Consider the following 27,038-nt stretch of genomic DNA (forward strand, 5'->3'; position numbering starts at 1 on the left):
TCCGTATTTCAAATTTTCGAAATCAGTATAGCTTTTTTTTCAAAATTTTTTTAAAAATGTATAATATTATGTCAACTTGTATGTAGATATATTTTCATAACTGAAAAATCGGCCAAAAATGGAATGGTGCTGTCTATATGACCTGAAAATTAGATAGCTATGAGTCCAAAGGTCTCAAATCCTTATTTCAAATTTTCGAAATCAGTATAGCTTTTTTTTCAAATTTTTTTAAAAAATATTTAATATTATGTCAATTTGTATATAGATATATTTTCATATTTAAAAAGTCGGCCAAAAATGGAATGGTGCTGTCTATATGACCTGAAAATTAGATATCTATGGGTCCAAAGGTCTCAAATCCGTATTTCAAATTTTCGAAATCAGTATAGCTTTTTTTTCAAAATTTTTTAAAAATGTATAATATTATGTCAACTTGTATGTAGATATATTTTCATAACTGAAAAATCGGCCAAAAATGGAATGGTGCTGTCTATATGACCTGAAAATTAGATAGCTATGGGTCCAAAGGTCTCAAATCCGTATTTCAAATTTCGAAATCAGTGACGTGTCTATTCCAGCAGCTACTGCAACCGTTTCTCCCACCAGCAATAATAATTCGAATGGAAACAATATGAAATGTAGCAACAATAACAATAGTAGCAGCCAGAAATATGAGGCGCCATATGGAGGAAATGTAACTTCACCTTGTAATAGTGGTATGAATCCCAATATTTACAATTTTAAATGTTAAGTATTACTGATTTTTGTTATTAATACACAGTAATATTCATATAATAACTTTAAAATTAAAAAGACGAAGGAATAGTTTAACATAAACCTAGATTGTTTGCATTCACTGAATTGAATTAAAATTTAAAGATAAAATGTAGGCTGTTATTCCATCAAAAAGATTAAATAAATCAGCAAAAGTATATGTATGTTGTTTTGTAAATATGTTAAAAACATTTTTTGAATTACCTAGGACATTAATAAATAATAATTATGTTCTTGGAATTCAGTGAGCTTTTTCATCATTTTGGCTGACAACTTTGGTTTTTAATGCCTTTCCTAAAAGTTCTTAAGTCCTAAAGTTCTTTATATGGCAGAAAAATATTATGTTATTTTGTTAAACAATGACAGTAACGGATCAATTATTATGAGCACCACATTAAGCCTACTATAATATTAAGGAAAAAATATCATTAGATATTAATTTTCTATAATTTCATTAACTATTCATATGCTTTTTACAATTTTGTAATTTTTTATAAATAAATATATATAATAATGGGGTCATTATTATCGTCTTCAGGTTCGTTCATTTTCGATCTCTGTTAGTAATGGATTAAATAGCCGCAGTCCTTTGAAGAAAAGTGCTCTTTTCATTTTATTGCTAGTAGTATTATGTCATCTGTTAAGTATTCCTTAAATGCGATATTATAAATATATTTTAAGTATCTAATAATTAAAACACGATCACCCATTCCACACTTATAAAAACTATAAAAAACCAATAAAGTTCAAATAGTGTCAATTTGAGTATTAAAAAACCGAAACCGAAAACCGGTTTACGGTTTTTTAACATTCAAAAACCGACCGGTATCGAATATTTCATATTTTCTAAGTCTTCGACATGCCAACAAGATTACGCAAATATGTAAAGTTTTTCAGTAAATTGAATGAAAAAAGGTTCCAATATTTTGTTAAAAACCAAGGCGGAAAAAGTTGAAGTTAATATCCGATGTTAAACGCAAATGGAATTCATAACAAGTGAATACGAAAATGTGTAAATCATGATTTGCTAGAATTTTTTTAATACCTTTCTCATCTAAAACAGCTTTAAAAGAGTTATTTAAGAATGGGTGTGAAGTTAAATTTCGAAATTTATTATCCGAGGCAAAAACCATCAACATTAACAGAATTATGTTTAAATGCTAACAGAGCACTGTTAGGGTGTTTAGGATAAGGTGGGAGCATTCAAAATGGAATTTTGGACACATTCAAACACCAAATGGACCACTAGCGACAACAGCGGTAGCCAACCTCCCACACTGTCCAAAAATTAAAGTCACATATTAAATTTCTTTAAAATTATCCAATTGTTTAATCTTAAAAATCTAAAAAAGTTTACGGATGCAAATTTTCAAATCCAGGGGACCTGGAGAAGATGGGCGGATGGAACTTCATGGAAATTTTTAATAACCAATCTATCTATGATATTTGGTGGATAAAATCATTCAAAGATGGAGATTTCATATCAAATTTTCAAAATTTTGAAAATTTCAATTTCTTGGGAAGAAAAATCTGAAATCCAGGAGACCTGGAGAAGATGGGCGGATGGAACTTCATGGAAATTTTTAATAACCAATCTATCTATGATATTTGGTGGATAAAATCTTTCAAAGATGGAGATTTGATAGGAAATTTTAAAATTTTGAAAATTTTAATTTCTTGGGAAGAAAAATCTGAAATCCAGGAGACCTGGAGAAGATGGGCGGATGGAACTTCATGGAAATTATTAATAACCAATCTATCTATGATATTTGGTGGATAAAATCTTTCAAAGATGGAGATTTCATATCAAATTTTCAAAATTTTGAAAATTTCAATTTCTTGGGAAGAAAAATCTGAAATCCAGGAGACCTGGAGAAGATGGGCGGATGGAACTTCATGGAAATTTTTAACAACCAATCTATCTATGATATTTAGTGAATAAAATCTTTCAAAGATGGAGATTTGATAGAAAATTTTCAAAATTTTGAAAATTTCAATTTCTTGGGAAGAAAAATCTGAAATCCAGGAGACCTGGAGAAGATGGGCGGATGGAACTTCATGGAAATTTTTAATAACCAATCTATCTATGATATTTGGTGGATAAAATCTTTCAAAGATGGAGATTTTATAGGAAATTTTAAAATTTTGAAAATTTTAATTTCTTGGGAAGAAAAATCTGAAATCCAGGAGACCTGGAGAAGATGGGCGGATGGAACTTCATGGAAATTTTTAATAACCAATCTATTTATGATATTTGGTGGATAAAATCTTTCAAAGATGGAGATTTGATAGAAAATTTTGAAAATTTCAATTTCTTGGGAAGAAAAATCTGAAATCCAGGAGACCTGGAGAAGATGGGCGGATGGAACTTCATGGAAATTTTTAACAACCAATCTATCTATGATATTTGGTGAATAAAATCTTTCAGAGATGGAGATTTGATAGAAAATTTTCAAAATTTTGAAAATTTCAATTTCTTGGGAAGAAAAATCTGAAATCCAGGAGACCTGGAGAAGATGGGCGGATGGAACTTCATGGAAATTTTTAATAACCAATCTATCTATGATATTTGGTGGATAAAATCTTTCAAAGATGGAGATTTGATAGGAAATTTTAAAATTTTGAAAATTTTAATTTCTTGGGAAGAAAAATCTGAAATCCAGGAGACCTGGAGAAGATGGGCGGATGGAACTTCATGGAAATTTTTAATAACCAATCTATTTATGATATTTGGTGGATAAAATCTTTCAATGATGGAGATTTCATATCAAATTTTCAAAAATTTGAAAATTTCAATTTCTTGGGAAGAAAAATCTGAAATCCAGGAGACCTGGAGAAGATGGGCGGATGGAACTTCATGGAAATTATTAATAACCAATCTATCTATGATATTTGGTGGATAAAATCTTTCAAAGATGGAGATTTGATAGGAAATTTTAAAATGTTGAAAATTTTAATTTCTTGGGAAGAAAAATCTGAAATCCAGGAGACCTGGAGAAGATGGGCGGATGGACCTTCATGGAAATTTTTAATAACCAATCTATCTATGATATTTGGTGGATAAAATCTTTCAAAGATGGAGATTTGATAGGAAATTTTAAAATTTTGAAAATTTTAATTTCTTGGGAAGAAAAATCTGAAATCCAGGAGACCTGGAGAAGATGGGCGGATGGAACTTAATGGAAATTTTTAATAACCAATCTATTTATGATATTTGGGGGATAAAATCTTTCAATGATGGAGATTTCATATCAAATTTTCAAAATTTAGAAAATTTCAATTTCTTGAAAGAAAAATCTGAAATCCAGGAGAACTGGAGAAGATGGGCGGATGGAACATCATGGAAATTTTTAATAACCAATCTATCTATGATATTTGGTGGATAAAATCTTTCAAAGATGGAGATTTGATAGGAAATTTTAAAATTTTGAAAATTTTAATTTCTTGGGAAGAAAAATCTGAAATCCAGGAGACCTGGAGAAGATGGGCGGATGGAACTTCATGGAAATTTTTAATAACCAATCTTTCTATGATATTTGGTGGATTAAATCTTTCAAAGATGGAGATTTGATAGAAAATTTTGAAAATTTTGAAAATTTCAATTTCTTGGGAAGAAAAATCTGAAGTTCTGGAGACCTGGAGAAGATGGGCGGATGGAACTTCATGGAAATTTTTAATAACCAATCTATCTATGATATTTGGTGGATAAAATATTTCAAAGATGGAGATTTGATAGGATATTTTAAAATTTTGAAGTTCCATCCGCCCATCTTCTTCAGGTCTCCTGGATTTCAGATTTTTCTTCCCAAGAAATTAAAATTTTCAAAATTTTAAAATATCCTATCAAATCTCCATCTTTGAAAGATTTTATCCACCAAATATCATAGATAGATTGGTTATTAATAATTTCCATGAAGTTCCATCCGCCCATCTTCTCCAGGTCTCCTGGATTTCAGATTTTTCTTCCCAAGAAATTAAAATTTTCAAAATTTTAAAATTTCCTATCAAATCTCCATCTTTGAAAGATTTTATCCACCAAATATCATAGATAGATTGGTTATTAAAAATTTCCATGAAGTTCCATCCGCCCATCTTCTCCAGGTCTCCTGGATTTCAGATTTTTCTTCCCAAGAAATTGAAATTTTCAAAATTTGAAATTTTCTATCAAATCTCCATCTTTGAAAGATTTTATCCACCAAATATCATAGATAGATTGGTTATTAAAAATTTCCATGAAGTTTCATCCGCCCATCTTCTCCAGGTCTCCTGGATTTCAGATTTTTCTTCCCAAGAAATTGAAATTTTCAAAATTTTGAAAATTTTCTATCAAATCTCCATCTTTGAAAGATTTTATCCACCAAATATCATAGATAGATTGGTTATTAATAATTTCCATGAAGTTCCATCCGCCCATCTTCTCCAGGTCTCCTGGATTTCAGATTTTTCTTCCCAAGAAATTAAAATTTTCAAAATTTTAAAATTTCCTATCAAATCTCCATCTTTGAAAGATTTTATCCACCAAATATCATAGATAGATTGGTTATTAAAAATTTCCATGAAGTTCCATCCGCCCATCTTCTCCAGTTCTCCTGGATTTCAGATTTTTCTTTCCAAGAAATTGAAATTTTCAAAATTTTGAAAATTTGATATGAAATCTCCATCATTGAAAGATTTTGTCCACCAAATATCATAAATAGATTGGTTATTAAAAATTTCCATGAAGTTCCATCCGCCCATCTTCTCCAGGTCTCCTGGATTTCAGATTTTTCTTCCCAAGAAATTAAAATTTTCAAAATTTTAAAATTTCCTATCAAATCTCCATCTTTGAAAGATTTTATCCACCAAATATCATAGATAGATTGGTTATTAAAAATTTCCATGAAGTTCCATCCGCCCATCTTTTCCAGGTCTCCTGGATTTCAGATTTTTCTTCCCAAGAAATTAAAATTTTCAAAATTTTAAAATTTCCTATCAAATCTCCAACTTTGAAAGATTTTATCCACCAAATATCATAGATAGATTGGTTATTAAAAATTTCCATGAAGTTCCATCCGCCCATCTTTTCCAGGTCTCCTGGATTTCAGATTTTTCTTCCCAAGAAATTGAAATTTTCAAAATTTTGAAAATTTTCTATCAAATCTCCATCTTTGAAAGATTTTATTCACTAAATATCATAGATAGATTGGTTGTTAAAAATTTCCATGAAGTTCCATCCGCCCATCTTCTCCAGTTCTCCTGGATTTCAGATTTTTCTTCCCAAGAAATTGAAATTTTCAAAATTTTGAAAATTTGATATGAAATCTCCATCATTGAAAGATTTTATCCACCAAATATCATAAATAGATTGGTTATTAAAAATTTCCATGAAGTTCCATCCGCCCATCATCTCCAGGTCCCCTGGATTTGAAAATTTGCATCCGTAAACTTTTTTAGATTTTTAAGATTAAACAATTGGATAATTTTAAAGAAATTTAATATGTGACTTTAATTTTTGGACAGTGTGGGAGGTTGGCTACCGCTGTTGTCGCTAGTGGTCCATTTGGTGTTTGAATGTGTCCAAAATTCCATTTTGAATGCTCCCACCTTATCCTAAACACCCTAACAGTGCTCTGTTAGCATTTAAACATAATTCTGTTAATGTTGATGGTTTTTGTCTCGGATAATAAATTTCGAAATTTAACTTCACACCCATATCTAAACATACATAACGAAAACATTTTTTATATAGTTTTGCACTCAATAACCTCTCATTGATGCTTATTATACAGTAGTTTTCCGATTTAACGAACCCATATGTTGTCAGGCCTGTTCGTAAAATTGAAAAGTTCGTTATATGCAGTACTAAGTAAAACGTGGGTTTTTGGTAGGAAAATAATTAAAAATAGGTACATAAAATATTTTTTAAATGTATTTTATAAAAAATTATTCTTTTTTTATAAAAATAGTACAAAACACAAAATTCCGAATCTTATATACCCACCTTCAAACCATATTTGTGTCGAATTTAATCGCTGTATTTTAAATTCTGTCATGAGCTTTAAAGTTATTTCTCGAAGTTCATCGCTATACTCGTATTTTTAAGCGAGTAATGAGCGTTGAAGTAATATTCTTAATGGGGCCTGATATGGAGGGTAAGGTCAATTATGGACCGATTCCCATAAAATTTGTTAGAGATATCGGTTAATACTCGTATTGTTAAGCGAGTATTGAGCGTTAAAGTCATTATCTGAAGGACGGACATAGCTACATCGAACTAAAATTTAATAAGAACACAGAATGAGTTACAGTTTTGGGTATAAAAGCACCGCTTGCTACAACTTAGGTTATTTGTTATTTTTGATAAATGTCATTTTATCTTAATTTAAATAATAATATTTTTATTAGTTCGTTAAACAGAGTACATAAAACAAGTTTTGTTCGTTATTTAAAGTAGTCAATAGGAAAAATTAGCTAGTTCGTTAAATGCGATGTTCGTAGAATTGAATGGTCGTTAAATCGGAAAAAGTGTTCGTTTTTGAAATTTTTATCTATCTACTTATTATCATTTAGCTTTCCTTTTGGTATATTAAAACGCACTAAAATTTAACAAAATTATGATGAAAATTAGAAAGAAATGTATTGTGTTTTTTTTTTTAAATTTTTTTAACTTAGCACTGTTTTGTATGTTTGGATGCTGTTGGCTTCATTGAGTTATGTATTTTGTTTTCTTTTAGATATACTTTCGAGATCGTTTTTTAAAATTAGCAAAACCTTTTATTTTCTCATCACATTGACTTATTAAGTTCTAAGGGTTTTTGGTATCTTGCGTAAATTATATTCCATGAATATATGAACTACGATAAACTGGCTTTACAAACTGCAAGGGAATTTTGTCAAACCCAACCGAGTTAGACTTTACTTTCTCACAAGTTTAACATAATTCAAGCTCAGTGAAAACCAATGAAAAATACAGAAAAGCTCATTTAGAAATACGCAAATCCGAACTAGAAATTAAAAGAAAAAATTAAACTCGAAGAGTTAATAAGAAGTTAAATAGCTTATTTTATCGCTTTTATTTATTTAATTACATTTAAATATTTATATTAGAACTACTTAAATGTTTATGTTTTAATAGACAAATCCAAAACTATCGTTTTAAAATGGCAGTTTCAGGTCATAGTTAACTATAAGTCTTAGATTTTAATAACTTATTAATTTAAAAATGAATAAGAAATTCATTATTTTCAAAGATCAATTAAAATCATAGGACACGTTACTTAAAGCATACGTACAGAAACAGATATATTTTTTAATAAAGGTAATAAGAAACTAATCTTAAAAATTCAAAAGTATGATACCCTATAAAAGAACAATAACAAATGGATTTTAACATACTCAGATGATAATGTATTTTTAATTCATAGACATAACGTATTATTCTATTAAAAAGTAGAAACACTTATTACATCCAGATTAAACTTCAATACATCACAAAAAATAATTTCATCTGAATATGTTCAATGTCATATTATATTTATTTTTAAAATTCTGAATTCTATTTAATATTATAACTTTATATATTATATAGATGGTAACAGCAGTCAAAATATTGATGATTCAAATTGTAATAACAAAAATAAGGCCAAAAACAGCAATGGAGGAAACTTAGCTGCTATGGATTCAACGAGTCGTGGTGAGCGGGATAATCTATCTAATATTTCAGCCAACACTCTTATTAGACAGAGTTCTGCTAGCACAAACAGTTGTTCTGTACAATTCAATGAATCATCACCAAATAATGGCGATTCTTCAAGCAGCAGTAGTAACGCTTCACACATAAACAACGACAACAATAAATCAAATGATGAAGATAAATTAAACAACCAGACGATGAAAAATAATACCATAATTAAAGAGGAGGAAAGAGGTTAGTCATAATAACTACATTAATTCAAGTACATGTATCATTTTTAAAATAAAAAAAAATTCTAAATCGCTCATTTACTAATTGTCTGACACACCTTAAAATCTAAATATTTTAAAATATCTAAAAATAGATAAAACTTATTTTTAAAAACGAATTTTTGCTGGAAAAGGCAAAAATAAAATATAACATATGTATATTTCAAAAGTTAATAATTCAGATTGTAGACATAATAAACTAATTTTTATTTTTTAAATGTGTACGATAATTTATTAAAAAGTTAGTTAAGAAATAGTAAAATGACATTCATTGTTTTCTCTTTAATTTTTTCTTTTTCAGATAAATCAAATAGTTCATCATCCAACACAAGTTCATCATCAGTAAATGTTTCTGCAAATACATCATTATCAAACCAGAATTCTATTAGTAACATAAAAGCTGGTTTACCTGCAGCAGCTATTGTTAAGGATGAAAAGGATTTAGTGAAAAAGGAAGAAACTTCGTTATCTCCACCTAATATGTCTCCAGTAGGCTTTGGTTCAATGGTCGGAAATCAGATTAATGAATGCGGTGACAATCCGGGCTCCACTACCAGTAAGTGTTTTATTGTATGTATTGTCTGTAGATCATCTTGATAATACGTTTGAAAAATATAATATTTTGGGTCCAAACGGAGCATCAAGATAATTTTTTTTATTACAATAATAGTTTAATATACGAGTAAACTATTAAAGTAAACTAAAAAATATGATCTAAGTACATATTTTAATTATCAAAGACTTCATTTTATAGCTGATTTTTTATAACTTTCAGAAATATTAAAGTTTCGTTGACTTTAAATATCTTCCTTATCATTTACAAACATATTTAGCTTATGATAAATGATATTAGTTGACTTTTTACTAATTTTCTCATTTTTACTTCCTGTATATAAAAGAACAATAACAAATGACAAACAACACCCAAATGGACACAATTATAAGTGAATTTTTACCTTCAAGACATTTTCTAAAGGATGAAATGAGGCCTGATCACTATAAAAATCAGTAGTATCATTTATCAACAATTTTCAATAGCGTTCGTTCTTGAAAAGAAAAGAGTAGTTGCCATATTTCATCAAATTATCTTGAAAATTGCGACCTGTAGCGTGCGCACAAGGTTTACATGGACACAACGACAGACGGACATAGCTAAATCGACTCAGAAAGTGATTTTGAGTCGATTGGTATACTTAAATGGTGTTACAAACATCAGCAGAAACGCATAATACCCTTCCCGCTATAGTGGTGTAGGGTATAATAACACTATATGACGGCTATTGACGTTATTTGCATCTGTGAGCGATCGTGCTCGACGAGACTTAATCGACTCTGATATTGCATTGGATATTATATTGTAGAAATTTTAATCGGAATAACAAACTCACGAAGGTCATAAAAAATATTACTTTTTTATGAAATTTTCAGAGGTTGTCTCGGATATCTCCGGTATTTATGAACCGATTTTGCTGATTTGCGTATGTCGGATATAATTATGGAAGATTCGGATCTTACAAATATCTGGGGTCTTCTGAAAACTTATTTCAACATACACACGGACATCCCCCGGGCATGTATCCTTGATGATTGTTACATCATGGTGTATTGGAATCCGGGGGTAGATAAGTGCTTCCAATACCTGTGGTCTTCTGGGACTATAAATTGGTGTTAACAATTTACTGTCTGGCCTAGTCCTTGCAGAAATTAAAAAGAGGTCGAACCAGAGCACCACATAATCTGGTACTACGGGTGGCCACTGGACTATGTCCTGGCTGGTCAGTTGGTTGAGGTTCCTTTGGGATATACGTAGTGGCTGTGGTTAAAACCCAAATCGCGGGTAGAGAGTTGTTTGGTTAAAAGACTTATACACCTTGAATACGATTTTCATGATACATTTCTGTTATCGTGCCTAGATGCTGGAGCGGTACGAATTACAGGGCATGACTGTGGATTAACAAAATTTTGAATTTGAGCTAATAATGAAAAGATTGGGTATACGAGGTGGAGTTTTCTGAAGATTCTGATGTTTTCTAATGTCTACTTGCATTCTATGGAGTGGAAGGATGGATGTGGTGCAAAGTCATCACTGCCCTATCTTTGATTTATTTGGCGATTTTCTTACATGGTTGAGTGTGAAGTGATGAGATAGAGCAACATGCCAGGTACTCACGTAAAGCACATTGACTTCATACATAAAAAAGTAACAAAAAGTCCCCCTTTATAGATTCTCAACTTATCCGGACTCTACATTCTAAATTTCATGTATTTTGATTCAATATTAAAAAAAATTAAAAAGTACCTTTGTAAAACTAAAAGGTACTTTTTTCTCCATATACTTAATTTCATGTTTCTAGGTTGAATATTATAGAAATTCAAAAAGTACCTTTTGTAAAACAAGAGAGTACCAAAAAGTCTCCAGTTAAGTGTTCTCATCCGGGCTCTATATTCTTAATTTCATATTCAAATGTTCAATAATATAGAAAAATTAAAAAGTCCCTTTTTGTAGAGCGAAAATGTCCCAAAATAATCCAATTTTATGTGTTCGAACCTAATCCGGGCTTTACCAATTTGATCAATTTTGTAAATTTAATTTTTGCTATGAATTATAGTTTTAAGTATTCAGGTATTATTGTTACTGCTATGTAATATTTTTATTTTGGCCTCTTAGACTTATATTATATCCCAGCAAAAAAAGTGAAGAAAAATAAGTAGAATTTTCACCACAAATAATATACTTGAAGTTCTTCCAATTTTGGTGAAAAACCTATGAATTTTACATAAGCGTGTCATGTTGTTAATTTTTGACAACTATGAACTTCATCTAATCTAATGCAATAAAAATCCGATATTTGGATGTCAAAATTAACCGAATTCGTTCAATTCAGGAATTTTTTTAATTTAATTTTTTTCAGCGTTGGAAAAAAATGGGTGTGACTGTTTTAATGGTGGGAACTTTTTTGTGGGAAAACATGTTATTCAGTAAAGTTATCAGGGAAACCGAAAATATTCTCTAAAAAAAGTGTTTTAAGCACTTTAAATATGCCGTAAAAAAGTCAAAATATGCTCTTAAAATTTAAAATATATGCTCCAAAAATAAATTTTTTTATTATTTTTTTACATTGAAAAGCTCAAAAAGACTGTAATTGTAATGAAATAATAAATGTTTAATGTCATATTCTATATCCTACAACATTTTTTTTTATAAATGTTTCATCTCATAGTAATAGAATTCCGTTTTACGTTCAGATAACCAATAAATAACATGAAACCATTTGGTCCCCAAAAAACATATTTCAAACGACAAAGTTTGACACATTTTATCCAATTGTATTTATAGCTTTTAAACTGACATTTTAATCGGTGTTGTCATAAATTTCAATAGTTAGTTTTTTAAACTATAAAAATGGATTGGTCTCATGAAATCAAAAGTAATCGGTTTTATGTCCGATTTAAAATATAATGCTTTATTGAATAAAAAACTATAACATAACGAATTTTTTTTTTTCAAAATTGTAAAATAGGCTAAAAAATTAAAAAAATAAAAAAAATATATTTTTTTTAAATAAAGTTTTGAAAAGAAAATTAATAATGTATAAAAACGAAAAAAACGAAAACATGAAAATATGCACTAAAAGAGTAAAATATGCTCTAAAAACTCGAAAATATGCCTTAAATATGCTAAAAAGTCAAATCATGCAAAATTATGCTCTTATGGGTAAAATATGCAAAAATATGCTCTAACAAATCGATGCCAAAATTCTCAAATTGGTCTGAAACGTGTAAATATCTTATCCATGAGTCCATACGACGCACCACAAAAAACATGCATTTGCATATTTTGGTTTCCCTGGTTATAATCATTACATCATCTTCAAGGACGGATTGTGAGCATCAAATCGGTGTTAAACATCGGCAAGAAGAAGAATCTAAAATCCAAATCCTAAGAGAAAGGCATGCACGATACAACCGCTGATACAATGTCATAAGGTTGTTTACGAAATTGCTAACAAATTTGTTTAAAAGGTCGTATCGTGTATTCCTTGCATAAAGATAATAACCAAACTTCATTACAAATTCATTAAAATTAAAATAGAACCTTAGGACGCCTGATGAAAATAAAACCATCTCTCCATCTGCTGATGATCCTTTAACCGTCTTGTCAATACCAAACATACCCGGATATGTCGTACAATTTATATGGCTATTTCATCTCTTTATACATTTCTAGTGTATAATTTAGATAATTATTATAACTAATTTAATAAAACGTCTGTATATTATAAATTAAATAGTTTTTGTCTATAAACCCTTAATTTCTAGCAATTTTGTTTAAGTTTTCTCATTAAGAAAAATATCATATGAAAAAACCTAAAACGGCTTCACCTTATGCAGAATTTGACTCTGTAAAATTTTGACTTCAAGAAGCTATTACTCAGTGACTAGGAAAGATAATTGAAGAAAGATAATTGAAATTGACAGTACTGCGAGATCCCTGACTTATGATCTGTTTTTCTAGGATCCCTAGAGACTTCCTGCTTAGCTGTATTCAAATTTAATGTGAAAGAGATTTGTTGCCTATGGTCAGTGACGAGTGACCGACAACTATTTAATAGTGTTAAAAAGCATTTGCACTTTATAAACCGCGAAATGTTTGAAAAGCGTAAAACGCGTTGACGCCTCTATGTGAGTTGTTCTCTTCCACCTTTAGGATTTACACTTAATGTGTTGTAATAAAATAAATATCGATCCATTGAGGACTCCCGTGGACTGTATTGTTATTCTTGAATGAGTCATTAAGGACTCGGATTGAAGCATTAGGAACTCAATGATGTTTTAATTACAGCGGGTCATCAGGGACTCGTTTGAGTTTTAAATAGAATTTAAGAAAAGGTTAGTGTATATTGATATATTGTGATAATTTCGAAATTCAAACAATAAGTCTGTCTATTAACCGATAATCAATTGTTATTTATAAGATACGAACATCAGCCATAAAAAAGCGATCACTAGTAACCACACTAGAATTGTTATCTAATGAGGTACATTGCCATTCCTTGTACCCAGAGGACTAGAATGGTTTTGACTAGTGTGAAATACTTATCGTCCAATTGTAGTTCCTGACGTAGTCTTTTTATCAATGCAGTTGTCATGTTAAAAGTTCGTTGGTCATTAGGAATGTGATTGTATGGTCGTAAAACCAAAGAAGAGTTGTCGTCTAATGACGCAGAAAGTATATTGCTAGAGTTTTGCAAAACTGAAGAATCCCGATGTTTTGTAGTATGGTACCGATTATTATAAATAAAATAACGATGTTCACTAGTACAATCCTGAAGTGATCTAGCAAGACAATTTATGCAGCATTGAAACAAATCTAAATACATTAATTTTTCAAATAAATTAATTAATTTTTCCATAAAGATAAGGCAGTTTTGTCCTTAACACTTTATTCCCATAGTGTCACAGTCTGATAGGGCATTCTTTGAATATAAATAAAAACGATAATTGTATCCCAATTTTGAATGGGAATCTTATATTCATATCAGTTAAAAACCAATTGATACCGCGCTGCACAGCGCTGTCTGGTACTTTTTTGAAATTTAAATTAAAAACAAAATTAAAAATTAGAATCAGAACTTAAGCATTCATCACTCATATAATTAATTAAAACTAAAAAATGTTTATAGATTCATTTGTTGAAATATACTTTAAGCTTTAGTATCTTTTTGTATAGGATCCCTCATGTTTGTGACTACCGGATCCAAGGAGATATAGGCAAAAATGTATTAAACCTTGGAGCACCGCCCACTCGAAAAAAATATTATATCTTTCATCCTCTGTATGCTCTATATTTTTTTAAGAAATGTCACTAAAACCTCCTTGTTCCGTTATATCATCCATCAAAATAAGAAAATTTTTAAATTTTGTATTCGAGTACTTCGTTAAAGTCCTCGACTTTGAATGAGTACACGTAAACTCTGCTATATTTTTCGATGGAGACTCGTTTAGATCAGAGGTTATTAACCAAAACGTAATTCAAAACAAGTTTTCTATATAAAGTCGTATGAAAAATTAACAAACTGAATAAAATCCATAGTGGATTTAATTTCAATTAATATAGGATATGTTATGTATCTCTTAGAAACTGCAATTGAGAACGATTGAGCCTTATTGAAAATTTACTTTGTCAAAATATAATTTGAAGTACATATGTTGCGATAATTGCGAGTAATTCGATTATAAAAAAATGTTTAAGCTTCACAAATCTTCAAAAATTGCAGTTTAATTTATTAACTTTTGTCCACATGCTGGGCAAATATTAGGGACGGCACAGTGCCAGAGCAACTCTAGTTTTCCGCAGCAGGGTCAGCAGGATCTGCTATACGCCATTCATGCAGTAAACTGAAACCGCGTGGCGTCTCTATGAATTTCGTTCAAAGCTGCTGTATACGAAGAACTCTGATCCAAGGAATTCTGCACATATGCGAAGGACCTTCCTGATATTTCTCGGGGGAAAATCCAACTTTGTGATGTTATACTCCTGCATACGATATAACTTCCACACCTTGTGGAGGTGTAAGGACTTTAGAGAGGTAGAAGTTAAACAAAGGGCAGGAAAGAACACCCTGTGGTACACCCTGTTTAACTCTACGGGTTTTGGAACACTTGTCTCTTAACTCCACGAAAGACTGACGGCCGCTCAGATAATTCACAATCCATCTCTTCAAGTTGTTAGGCACGGTCCTTGAAGCGTGTGGTATGGCCTTCAACAAGTATAGCGCCACTATAACATTCTTGTATATATCAGCTATTATACATATTAAGTTTTAAATTATGGAAGTGCACCACTCCAAAACATGCCGCCATCATGCATATCATATCATTATGCTTTAACTCTAAAATATTGATATATGGTTAAATATGTTATATGATCGAAATAAACTCAAAATTTTGGGCAACGGAAGTTATTGGTAGCAAAAACTGAAATCCACTGTTTATAATTACGTCTTGTTAAGGCATGTTTTGGAGTTATACACCGCTACAACGTCTTGAAAATTACAAATAAATAATATCTACAAGAATACATACTGCCCAAGTATTTTCGGAAAATATTGACCCTAGTGCTACGAAAATGGACTTAAGATATTGTTAATTCTATAAGCAACAGAAGAGCTTGGAATGTTTAAGTGAAAAGAAATTGTGGAAGTAGTTAACATTCCTGGGTACAATATTTGCAGAAATGATAGACCAAGGCTGGTTGTTGTTGTTGTAGCAGCGACATGTTTAAAGTCGGTGTGGCTCGGTTGACAATCCTTGGTCGTTGTTCATTGAACACCGAGTCGTTCCGCTGCGAAGAACCGATTGTCGTGGGAACGCCAAGACTGGTTAGAGCTGGTGGTGTGAATTTACTTATATCAAAGAATATTAAATAAAGAGTTATTTTTAAATCTGAGAATTTTGGTGTATCAGAGGCTATATTTGTTGAAGTTGTTGTATTTACAATATGGCAATATACATGTATTTGAAGAATCTGTCGAAGAAATTCTTATCCGGTATTCTACCATGTATATTACAGTGTCTCTCATAAGTATTCGAATTAAGGTCAGAGGTCGAAGTCGATCGGCTTCGAGTCGCCGCCGGAACATTCGGCTTAAATCGACTCAATTTTTTTAATGTTTTTATTAACCAGGCTATAGACCGTAAGACCAATTATTTTTGATTCTGTAACATAATGAATTATTGTTGGCCAAATTATATTTTAACAAGTTAGAGTGCTATATTCGGCTGTGCCAAATCTTAAATACCCTCCACCAGCTACTTTTATGTTATTACTTTTCTAATTGATCAAGTAATGTAGAAATAAGTTTTCTCATGTCTTTAATAGAAAAAATACCAAAAGTTAAATCTATTACAATTCCAATTAATTAAGTAATGAGTTATACGTGTTTAAGTGTTTTTCGGAAGGGGAACTTGTATGGGAGCTATGACCAATTATGGACCGATCGGAAAAAGATTTCGTGGTAATATTTCTTTATGTGAAAATAATGCTTGCAACAAATTTTATATGGATATCTTAATTTAGTAATGAATTATGTGCGTTTAAGTGATTTTCGGGAGGGGACCTTGTATGGGAGCTATGACAAATTATGGACCGATCCAAAAAACTTTCATTGTAATATTTCTGTATATAAGAGCAATACTTGTACCAAATTTTATATCGATATCTTTAGTAATTAGTTATGCGCGTTTTAAGTGATTTTCGGGAGGGGACCTTGTATGGGAGTTATGACCAATTATCAAAAAAAAAAAAAAAAAAAAAAAAATAATGCTTATATTTCTGTATATAAAAGCAATACTTGTACGAAATTTTATATCGATGTCTTAATTTAGTAATGAGTTATGCGCGTTTAAGTGATTTTCGGGAGGGGACCTTGTATGGGAGCTATGACCAATTGTGGACCGATCCAAAGAAACTTTCATGCTTATATTTCTGTATATAAAAGCAATACTTGTAGCAAATTTTATATCGATATCTTAATTTCGTAATGAGTTATGTGCGTTTAAGTGATTTTCGGGAGGGGGCCTTGTATGGGAGCTATGACCAAATATGCACCGATCAAAAAAATCTTTCCTTGTAATATTTCTGTATATAAGACAATACTTGTACCAAATTTTATATCGATATCTTAATTTAGTAATGAGTTATGCGCGTTTAAGTGATTTTCGGGAGGGGACCTTGTATGGGAGCTATGACCAAATATGGACCGATCGAAAGAATATTTCATTGCAATATTTCTGTATGTAAGAGCAATACTTGTACCAAATTTTATATCGATATCTTAATTTAGTAATGAGTTATGCGCGTTTAACTGATTTTCGGGAGGGGACCTTGTATGGGAGCTATGACCAATTATGGACCGATCCAAAAAAGCTTTCATTGGAATATTTCTGTATATAAGAGCAATACTTGTACCAAATTTTATATCGATATCTTAATTTAATGAGTTATGCGCATTTAAGTGATTTTCGGGAGGGGACCTTGTATGGGAGCTATGAGCAATTATGGACCCATCCAAAAAATTTTTGCTCTGAATAAATTATATTGTCATAAAATTTTGTGAGGATATCGGCATTACGACGGAAGTTATTAACAAAAAAACAAATTTCCGGGAATATGTACTTTTGTATGGGAGGTATAAGAAATTGTGGACCGATTCTGGCGATTTTACGCAGAGATTAAGCTCTTGTGTGGAAACGGATATATGCCGATTTTTATGGAATTATCTTGCATAGTTTTCGAGAAAATTACATCAGAATGCGTAAAAAATGCTTATTTTTTCGAGGTTGTTTCAAATTTTGATTCATAACTTTTCCCGATGTGAACCGATTTTGCCCATTTTCAATACCAAACAACTTAGGAAAACTAAGAACATTTTGGGTGAATTTGGTTAAATTCTATTGCTTCGTTTTATCGTGAGCGTGTTTTACACAGACGGACATAGCTAGATCGACTTAGAATTTGATAAGGACCCAGAATATATATACTTTGTTGGGCCTCAGATGAATATTTCTTGGTGTCACACACGGAATGACAAAGTTATATATACCCTCTATCACCACTGATGGTGGTGGAGGGTATAACAAGGTATCTAAACCCACAGACATCTAAACATACATAACGAAAAACACAGAAAAACAAAATTAACAACGCAATGACGCCAACAGCATCCAAACATACAAAAAAATACAAAGCCCAGCAGTTCGACGGGACAGTCCCGAACTGACCACTTAACCTACCACTTGTGGTGGCCCCTAGCCACCTGACTAACCAGGTGACCGACCATTTCAACATGGGCTTGTCCTACGAGGAAGTCAATCGTCACTCTACACCCTACAAAGAGACAGTAAAGTCACGATTGCCTCCGCTCTCGCTTACAAAGGGGACACTAAAGTGACGACTGTCATCATTCTCGATTACAAAGAGTTTAAACTCTTTGTAATCGTCACAAATAATTATTTGTGACGAAAGACAAAAAAAAAATACGAATTAGAGTCAGCCAGGTGGTAAGATATTAGTGGAACTAAAATTTAAACATTTCAAGTGTCTACTCTCTAGAATGTGGCATATTAGTAGAAAGTAATAATCATTTCTCCAATATGAAAAAATATGACATTTTTTTATGAAATTTTCAGTGGTTGTCTCGGATTTTTGCTCATATCTCCGTTATTTACCGATCGATTTTGCTGATTTTAAATAGCGATCTTCTCGAAAGCATGTCATGTTCTAGTCTTGTAGACCGGAATTGGTAAGTTCGATTCCCACCTGAGGCACTGGTTAAGGAGCGCACAACAGGCCCGAAAGAGGCCTAGGTGTATTTCTTGGGATTTGATCCTCCTTTCAAACTAACTAACCAATATGACTATACCATACTCCTCCTTTCAAACTAACTAACCAATATGACTATACCATACAAAATTTCTTCATTAATAGCCCATTCAGACCGAGTCGATATTAAGTAATTTGGGCTCGAAATTATAAATAAAATCTTACCTGTTCAGACCGCTGTTTTTGACACTTGAACGGATTTCGCTTATGAGCAAAATCCGTTATTTTGCGTTAAATTACACTTATTTAAGGTTTAAATAATGGGTTGATCACTTTTATTATATTTTTTGTCAAATTTGGGATTACTTCGTGCCCTCTTAAAAAATCAAGCGATGGTAGATTTACATGGCTGGTCCAAAACGATAAAACGCCATTAAGAATTTCAATATAAAGTTCCAAACATATTAGTATTCTGTGGTCTAAGCCAATAAAATATAACCTCACTTGAGGTGAAACGAAAGCACGAGGTTAATGTAGACAACACATAACTTTGAACAGTTATGTGAAGTAATACACTACAACAGTGCGAGCGAGACGCAAAACTGTCGAAAGCCAGGCAATAAACACAAGCCTGAACGCGTTTAAGAAATAATCGCGAGAGTTGTTCCCCAACTCAGACCTGAATTACGACTGTATTACAAATTTTGCACAAATTCTATTAAATTATATTGTTTATATCTGATTTTCAAATTTTTATTATTTTATGTTTTATGCATAGTTGATAAAATATGTACTTTTTATACTAACACAGGGTGGTTCATTGGGATTTCAAGTTAATTTTAATGAAATTAAGCAAAATTACTTGATTTCAAATTAACAAAATGTATGAAAAATTACTTAATTTCGAGTAGATTTCGATCGAAATCCCAAAATTACATAATTTTGTTTGGTCTGAATGGGCTATAAGATTCAAGAGAGTGAGAGAATTAAAGTAGACTAAATCTAGAAAGTTTTGAGCCTTTTTTAAAAATCTTTAAATTTTGATATTTACATTATTTTTGAACATAAATTTAAGAGTTTAAATTTCCATAAAATCGTTCGGCTCTGCGCCGACTTTAAGCCTCCGCCGAATTATTTGGCTCAGCCGCCCCGACAATTTTAAGTCTACTTCGCCCTCTGATTTTTATGCTTTAAATTGTTTTAAGGGGTTACTATCAACCGAAATTATATATTTTTGGAACATTTGGACCACAATTTTTGGGGATTTGTACCCCTTTTTATGTAATATCATTAAAATGGCGATTTTTGTCAAAATTTGTGGTATTTTCTCATTTTTTCAAGAGATAAAAAAAAATTGATATTGGGATTTAATAGATCCCTTGGAGTATCTAAAAATAGTATTTTTTGTTACAAGAATCTGCATTTAATAAGCAACATAAGCGTGAAAGTTACGAATAGTAAAAACTAAATTGTACTGTATAGGATAACGTTTTGTAAAGGCATTTTTTGGAATTGTATACCGATATAATATATTGAAAATTTTAAATATATTAGTGCTAATATGTACATGAATGTTGGAAAATGCTTTAGAAGGTGGATTTTCATTTCGTTGTATGGATTTTCATTGAGTGGTATACAGCGTGTAAGAAAATAAATGCCGAAGCACGTTAGTGCCGGGTACGATAGTTTACCGTTAATATTTGTTAAAATAATCTTTCCTTATATCTTCTCATTTTCTTAATTTGAAAAATATAATCATGACGACTTTCCCAGATTATTGGAAGAAGAATATAGAAGAAGAGTAGTTCTAATAAAAAAGAAAGATAGTTCTAATTCTTATGATTATTTGCGTCCGATATCTGTCTTACCATTTTTTTAAGTTTTTGAGCATATAATAAAAGGTCAAATCAATTCTTATCTTGATAAAAACACCCTACTTCATTAAACATTAGATGTGGGTAGAGCACAACAACCAGGCATACGTTTATGCTGATGATGTTCAGTTTATTTGCTATGCTAATAAAAACATTTTAAACGTTAGCAGTAAAATATGCAGGAAATGTTCAATAATAATCTGAACTTACAAGTTTTGAGTTCAGACGATTTTTAGACATTTTATGTACATTTAACTCACAACGTTGTAAGATCAAAGTACGCCAAAATTCGAATACTTATGAGAGACACTGTATACTTACTAGTATCTAACTAATTAAATAATATGATATAATATCCTACTGTAGACTAGCTAGGTCTCATCGATAATGAAACCTTTTTAAATTTCATTTATTTTTAAATTTTTTCTCTGAGTCAAGTAAATAATATAGATAGAATGTACAGATTCCCAGCTTTCATTTGATACCAATCTTAGCATCATACAATATATATTAACATTTTAAATAATCGTTTAAAATTGTAAGTCGGTAATCGGAGTACGATGAGTAAGTGGAAACTATTTTCACATGCATATCAACTTTTACATGTGTGAAAGCTTTTTTAAATTGTTGCAGGGTGCAATACGGAAATTGTAATAGTAGTAATTATCAGATAATAAAAAAGGAAATATTATAAAAGCTTTAAATGGTAAGAATCCACGCTTCAAATTGGATCGCTCTTTCGATTGCAAAATTTGTCGTAAAAAGCTCTGAATTACTGGAGAAAAAACATGGAAAGTAAACAGATAGTGATCATCCATGGAAATCTACCACTTTTTAAGACCGTTTAGCGATAAAATCGGCTCACTTAAGATAAAAACACTTTTAATAAGCACCCTTAGAAATTAGATTAGATATTAGAGAACGAAAAAGTACCAAAAAGTCTCTTTTTATGGATTCCACTTAACCCATTCACTTAAAATTCAAATTTGAAATCCAAATGGATCTTTTTGGTGAGAGACCATTCTGCTCTTTTGCTTCAATCGTTCAGCCTGTGCGATGATGAATCAGTCAGACAGTCAGTAACGTTAGAATTTTTGTATATATATTATATATACAGTGGTCGAAAGAAATATCATATTATGTTCATTATTAGTATAATAACCTATCTTATATAGTCCGAATATTTCATCATAATATAGTTTTATTAATTACTTATAATGTCATGTTGTAGCATCATATTGTAGTTTAAAGCAACCACATTATGGTTTAATATAATCATATAATGGCTTCAAGTAACCATATTATGGTTATAAGTAGTCACATGTCTTCAAATAACCATATTATGGTTACATATTAAACATATTGTAGGGTTAATGTAATGTGCTCGGCGTAAAATGTAATTATTTGTTAATTTTCTTTTAAACAAACACAAAACTTCCAAGCACTGGAAGTTTTTTAGAGAATCATTCTCAAATGTATAATTGTCATAAACATAAAAATGTTTTCAGTAACTAAAATATTGATTTGATTGATCATAAGCTACTTTTTGAGTTTTTTGTAATAATGAACCCAGAAACATAAAATTAAGTATGTATAATTCGGATTAGACAAAAACACATCAAAGGGAATTTTTGGTACTTTTTCGTTTTATAAAAGGTACTTTTTGAATATTCTATAACATTGAAACCTAAAAGCATGAAACTAAGTGTGTAGAGTCGGAATTGTGTCAGAACCGACAAAAAATTAAACCTTTTGGTACTTTTTTTGTTTTTCAAAACATTCTTTTCGAATTTCCTATAATATTGACCCTAGAAATATGAAATTAATGACTTTTTGGAACTGACTGTTTTTTAACACACCATGATGAAGGGTATATAAGATTCGGCACAACCGAATATAGAACTCTAACTTGTTTATAAAGATTTTACTACAACATAAAAAAATCTCTTGTTTAAATTTAATGTTTCAAAAATGACACTTTGATAGTCACATGTAGTGTTTAAAATAACTGATAGTCACATGTAGTGTTTAAAATAACCACATAGTACATTTATGACGAAATGTAATGCTGGAAGTTTACGTTTGCATTAAATGGCGGAGAAAATACAAACAATTTCACAAACATTACATGGTATTCGTAACAACAATTAGAGCTTTGTTCGAACAAGTGGTTAGATCTTCTGACTACAAATTAAAAGACACCCCAGTTTCAGAATTAATTATACCCTACATCACTATAGTGGTAACGGTATTATGCGTTTGTGCTGATGTTTGTATCGCACTAAAATATAGGTTTAATACTATCCTTGATGGTTTTGTTGAATCTGATCTTAGCGCCCTTACAAAGTCCTCTTCAGTAAGTTACTTGAATTACTACAATTCACTTATTAACACTAATATTGCGGTGAAATTTAGCGCGGACAAATATAAAATAAATCTGTCCAGCACATTTTAAATGGATCGTTCCATATTTGCTCCACCATATAAAGCCACTTTCAGAAAGTTTATCGTCCATAAATTGCTTAAATACATCGGAATCAAAGTAATATTCCTGATAAATGTTTGTTGGAAAATTTGAACTGGTGATATTAATGGAAACATGTTATGCATGTTAAATTCAACACTAAATAACATTGCTAGTGGGTTGAAAATTTAATAGTGGTAGTTCTTAGTGGCTGTTGATATCGCCGTTTTCGAACTTGTTCGTCGTACTGCAGGGAATTACTTGTTTGTTTAGTTTTTAAGTATACCTAGCTGCTTCTGCAGCTAAGACTGAACTTGACCCGGACCGAGGATTCCTCCACAACTGGCCATAATACAATGTTGTGTCTTTGGTGTTTTTAGGTTGAGTTAACACTATTGCATATGGTCAACGTGCACTTCAAACAACCGTAACTTCAGACATTAGGCCGATGCGGTTTCAACGTAAAACTCTCAAAGTCAGAGCAGAAAGGACGGCCTGATTACGATAATGGCGAATACTCACGATGATCCTCCTCCACCCAGAGCTGAATTACGAATGCAATTACTCGTTTAAAAAAATTAAATTAGCTTAGTATTCTGAGAATATAATTAATCCATATGCAAATAAATATTTTTTTTGTGTCTGGTAACTCGAAATAGTACATTTGACAGTTGTATACAACTTTCATAAGAAAATAACTATCAGCTTTTGAATTGACATCATTATAAGTGCACCCTGGACTTGAATTTAGGCAAGACTATAAAGTTTCACATTATCTTTGTACTATAGGCTAATATTGGAGTTTTGTTGTTGATTCCTGTAATTTATAATTAAATCAAATGTTATTGCATCATCGTGAGAATGATATATATGTATATATAAGTTTTTCATTCCGTTTGTAATAAATCATGGATCAGTGATCCATGAATTCAGTATTATGTCTCTGTTAATGAATTCAGTATAATGCCTCTGTTAATGGCGTATAGTGAATATCAGCGTCATAAAAGTATTCACAATTGATATTCTAATAGGGAGTAATTGCATGACAATAATTTTTACCCCAGAATAAAACCGTTATCTATAAGTAGATTTGAATGGAAATCATAAATATGTAAATGTTTGTAAATACAACCTGGAATCAATCAGTGATCCATGAATTCAGTATTATGTCTCTGTTAATGAATTCAGTATAATGCCTCTGTTAATGGCGTATAGTGAATATCAGCGTCATAAAAGTATTCACAATTGATATTCTAATAGGGAGTAATTGCATGACAATAATTTGTACCCCAGAATAAAACCGTTATCTATAAGTAGATTTGAATGGAAATCATACATATGTAAATGTTTGTAAATACAACCTGGAATCAAAACAATACATTTGACGTAAATAATTCTTACAATTGTGTGAACAGCAGTAAATTGTTGTTTTTAATCAGTTTATGTGCAATGGATTTATGAGTTTTGGTTGAACTAGATTTGAAACAGGCAATGATGATTTCTGTCTCTATATTCTTGTTTAATATGTAAGCGTCTTCTTACATTCTGTCTCTATTTGTTTTGAGTATATGTGAATCATTATGCGATTTTTTCCCGACAGACCGCAAAGGGCCATAGCTCCCACATGAGGTGTACTTTTTAAAATCACTAGAAGCACATATTTAATTGATAAATAGTGCTATCGAAAAATATTCGACTTGAATTTATTTTGTATATAAATCATAAAGTGATTTTTTTTCGTTTAAGTCCACAATTGGCCAAAGTTCCTCGATGAGGTCTACTTGTGAAAATCGATTAAACACATATAATGTGAAATTTTTTTCCAGTTCAGTCCACAATTGGCCAAAGTTTCTCCATGAGGTCTACTTGTGAAAATCACTTAAACACATATTTCTTTGATAAATAAAGCTATCGGAATACGAATCCACTTAAATTTATTTTGTGTATATATAACTCATTCAGAGGAATTTGTTCAGGACCAGAATATAATTTTTCATAACTCCCATGATCTTTTTCAGAAAATAATTAATTTAATTTTAATTTATTTATTTTCAATATAAACCTAGCCTGTTGGCCATAACCGGTTACAAATTTCTACTTAAACAAATTTTACTTTAAAAAATAAACGTACATATTTCTTAAATAAATAGGCATAAATGTCGAAAACCTTTAGAAAATTTCAATATTAAAAATGTGATGAATCGTTTTTATACCCTTCACCTTCGTTTATCATTCCGTTTGTAATTTCTATAATATAATTTTCAATGGGACTAGTTTCTAATTATACTCGATGCAAGGCTTAGAGCTATAGACATTTAACATAAAGTTGAATAATGTACCAATACCGATAGCCTTCCACCATAATTTTTAAAACCTGGGGTATTGTTTTTTAAAATTTTGTATATTGAAGAGTTTAACTCACACTCATTGTCGACATTTTAAAATTGTCTGTACAAATTGGGACTCATCTGAGCAACTACGTAAATTTGAGCTAAAAAACAAGTAAAAGTTATATATTCGGCTGTGCCGAATCTTAGCACGAATTTTATTACAAAAAATCAAAAAATAGCAATTGTTAACCGGTAAGGTTCTTCAGGCCTCTTCATACTTAATTACATGTTTCTAGATTCAATATTATAGAAAATTCAGAAAATGCTTTTTAAAGACTGAAAAAGTACCAAAAAGTTGTTGGTACTTCTAACTTAAGCCAGGCTCTACATACTTAATTTAATGTTTCTAGCCAATAACGACACTAGTGCTACTCTTGCTATACTGCTCTCGTGTGATTATGTATTTTGTTTTTTGCAATTTCTGTCTGAGGTTGTCTCCGTTATTTATCGACCGATTTTGCTGAATTTAAATATCGATCTTCCCGAAAACATTTCTAACATAATTGTTGAAGATTCGGGTATCGCCGATATCTGGGGTCCTCTATAAACTGATTTCAACAAACATACAGACAGACGGACATGGCTTAATCGACCCCGCTATCTATAATGATACAGAATATATATATTTTATAGGGTCGGAAAATTATTTAAAATATATTATAGGAATTACAAGCGGAATGACAAATTTATATATACCCTTCTCACGAAGGTGAAGGGCATATAAATACGAAATTAAATACCAAAATCGAAAAACAACAGTTGACTCTTCGTATATGCCCAATTTTTAACGTTAGGTGTAAGGAACCAAGGTGAAATTTATTCAAAAAGTTCCAGTGAACACTTGTGAGCATATTACAGTCACATAATAAGATCAGTGCCTTCGAAATGGATTTGGGCAACTTTATATCTATTATGTTATTAAAAAACAAGTAAAAGTGCTGTATTCGGCTGTGCCGAATCTTATATACCCTTCACCATAGTGTTTTTTAAACATCTTTTATAAATTTTAAATTTTTTCCCGACTACATTATTATTACATCAAAAGCTAAACAAAAATAACAACAACGCTAAGCGAAATAAAACACAAAATACACAAGGCATCTAAACCCGTGGTGGCCAGAAAGAGAATGTTTGAAACGCATATGTTGTAGTGCAAAATATAAAAGAGAACATAAATGAAAATTTGTGTGCTTTGCACTGAAAAAAAATTATGTTTGAATAACGGAAGAGATGTATGTATTGTTGTATGTATCCGTTGATGAAAGAATGTT

The 27,038-nt window shown here is 30.9% G+C and overlaps 1 protein-coding gene across 1 annotated transcript in view; it reads left to right on the forward strand.

Moving 5' to 3' along the window:
* The first annotated feature begins 567 nt into the window (after positions 1 to 567).
* LOC111675487 (protein BCL9 homolog) overlaps positions 568 to 27,038 on the forward strand; it is a 61,417-nt gene continuing 34,946 nt past the window's right edge. Inside the window, exons 1-3 of the mRNA XM_023436255.2 lie at positions 568 to 716; positions 8,342 to 8,680; positions 9,017 to 9,271. Of these exons, the coding sequence (XP_023292023.2) occupies positions 632 to 716; positions 8,342 to 8,680; positions 9,017 to 9,271 (679 nt within the window). The 5' untranslated portion in view covers positions 568 to 631. The remainder of the gene's footprint in view (positions 717 to 8,341; positions 8,681 to 9,016; positions 9,272 to 27,038) is intronic.

This window comes from Lucilia cuprina, chromosome X (genome assembly GCF_022045245.1).
Source record: "Lucilia cuprina isolate Lc7/37 chromosome X, ASM2204524v1, whole genome shotgun sequence".
NCBI lineage: Eukaryota > Metazoa > Arthropoda > Insecta > Diptera > Calliphoridae > Lucilia > Lucilia cuprina.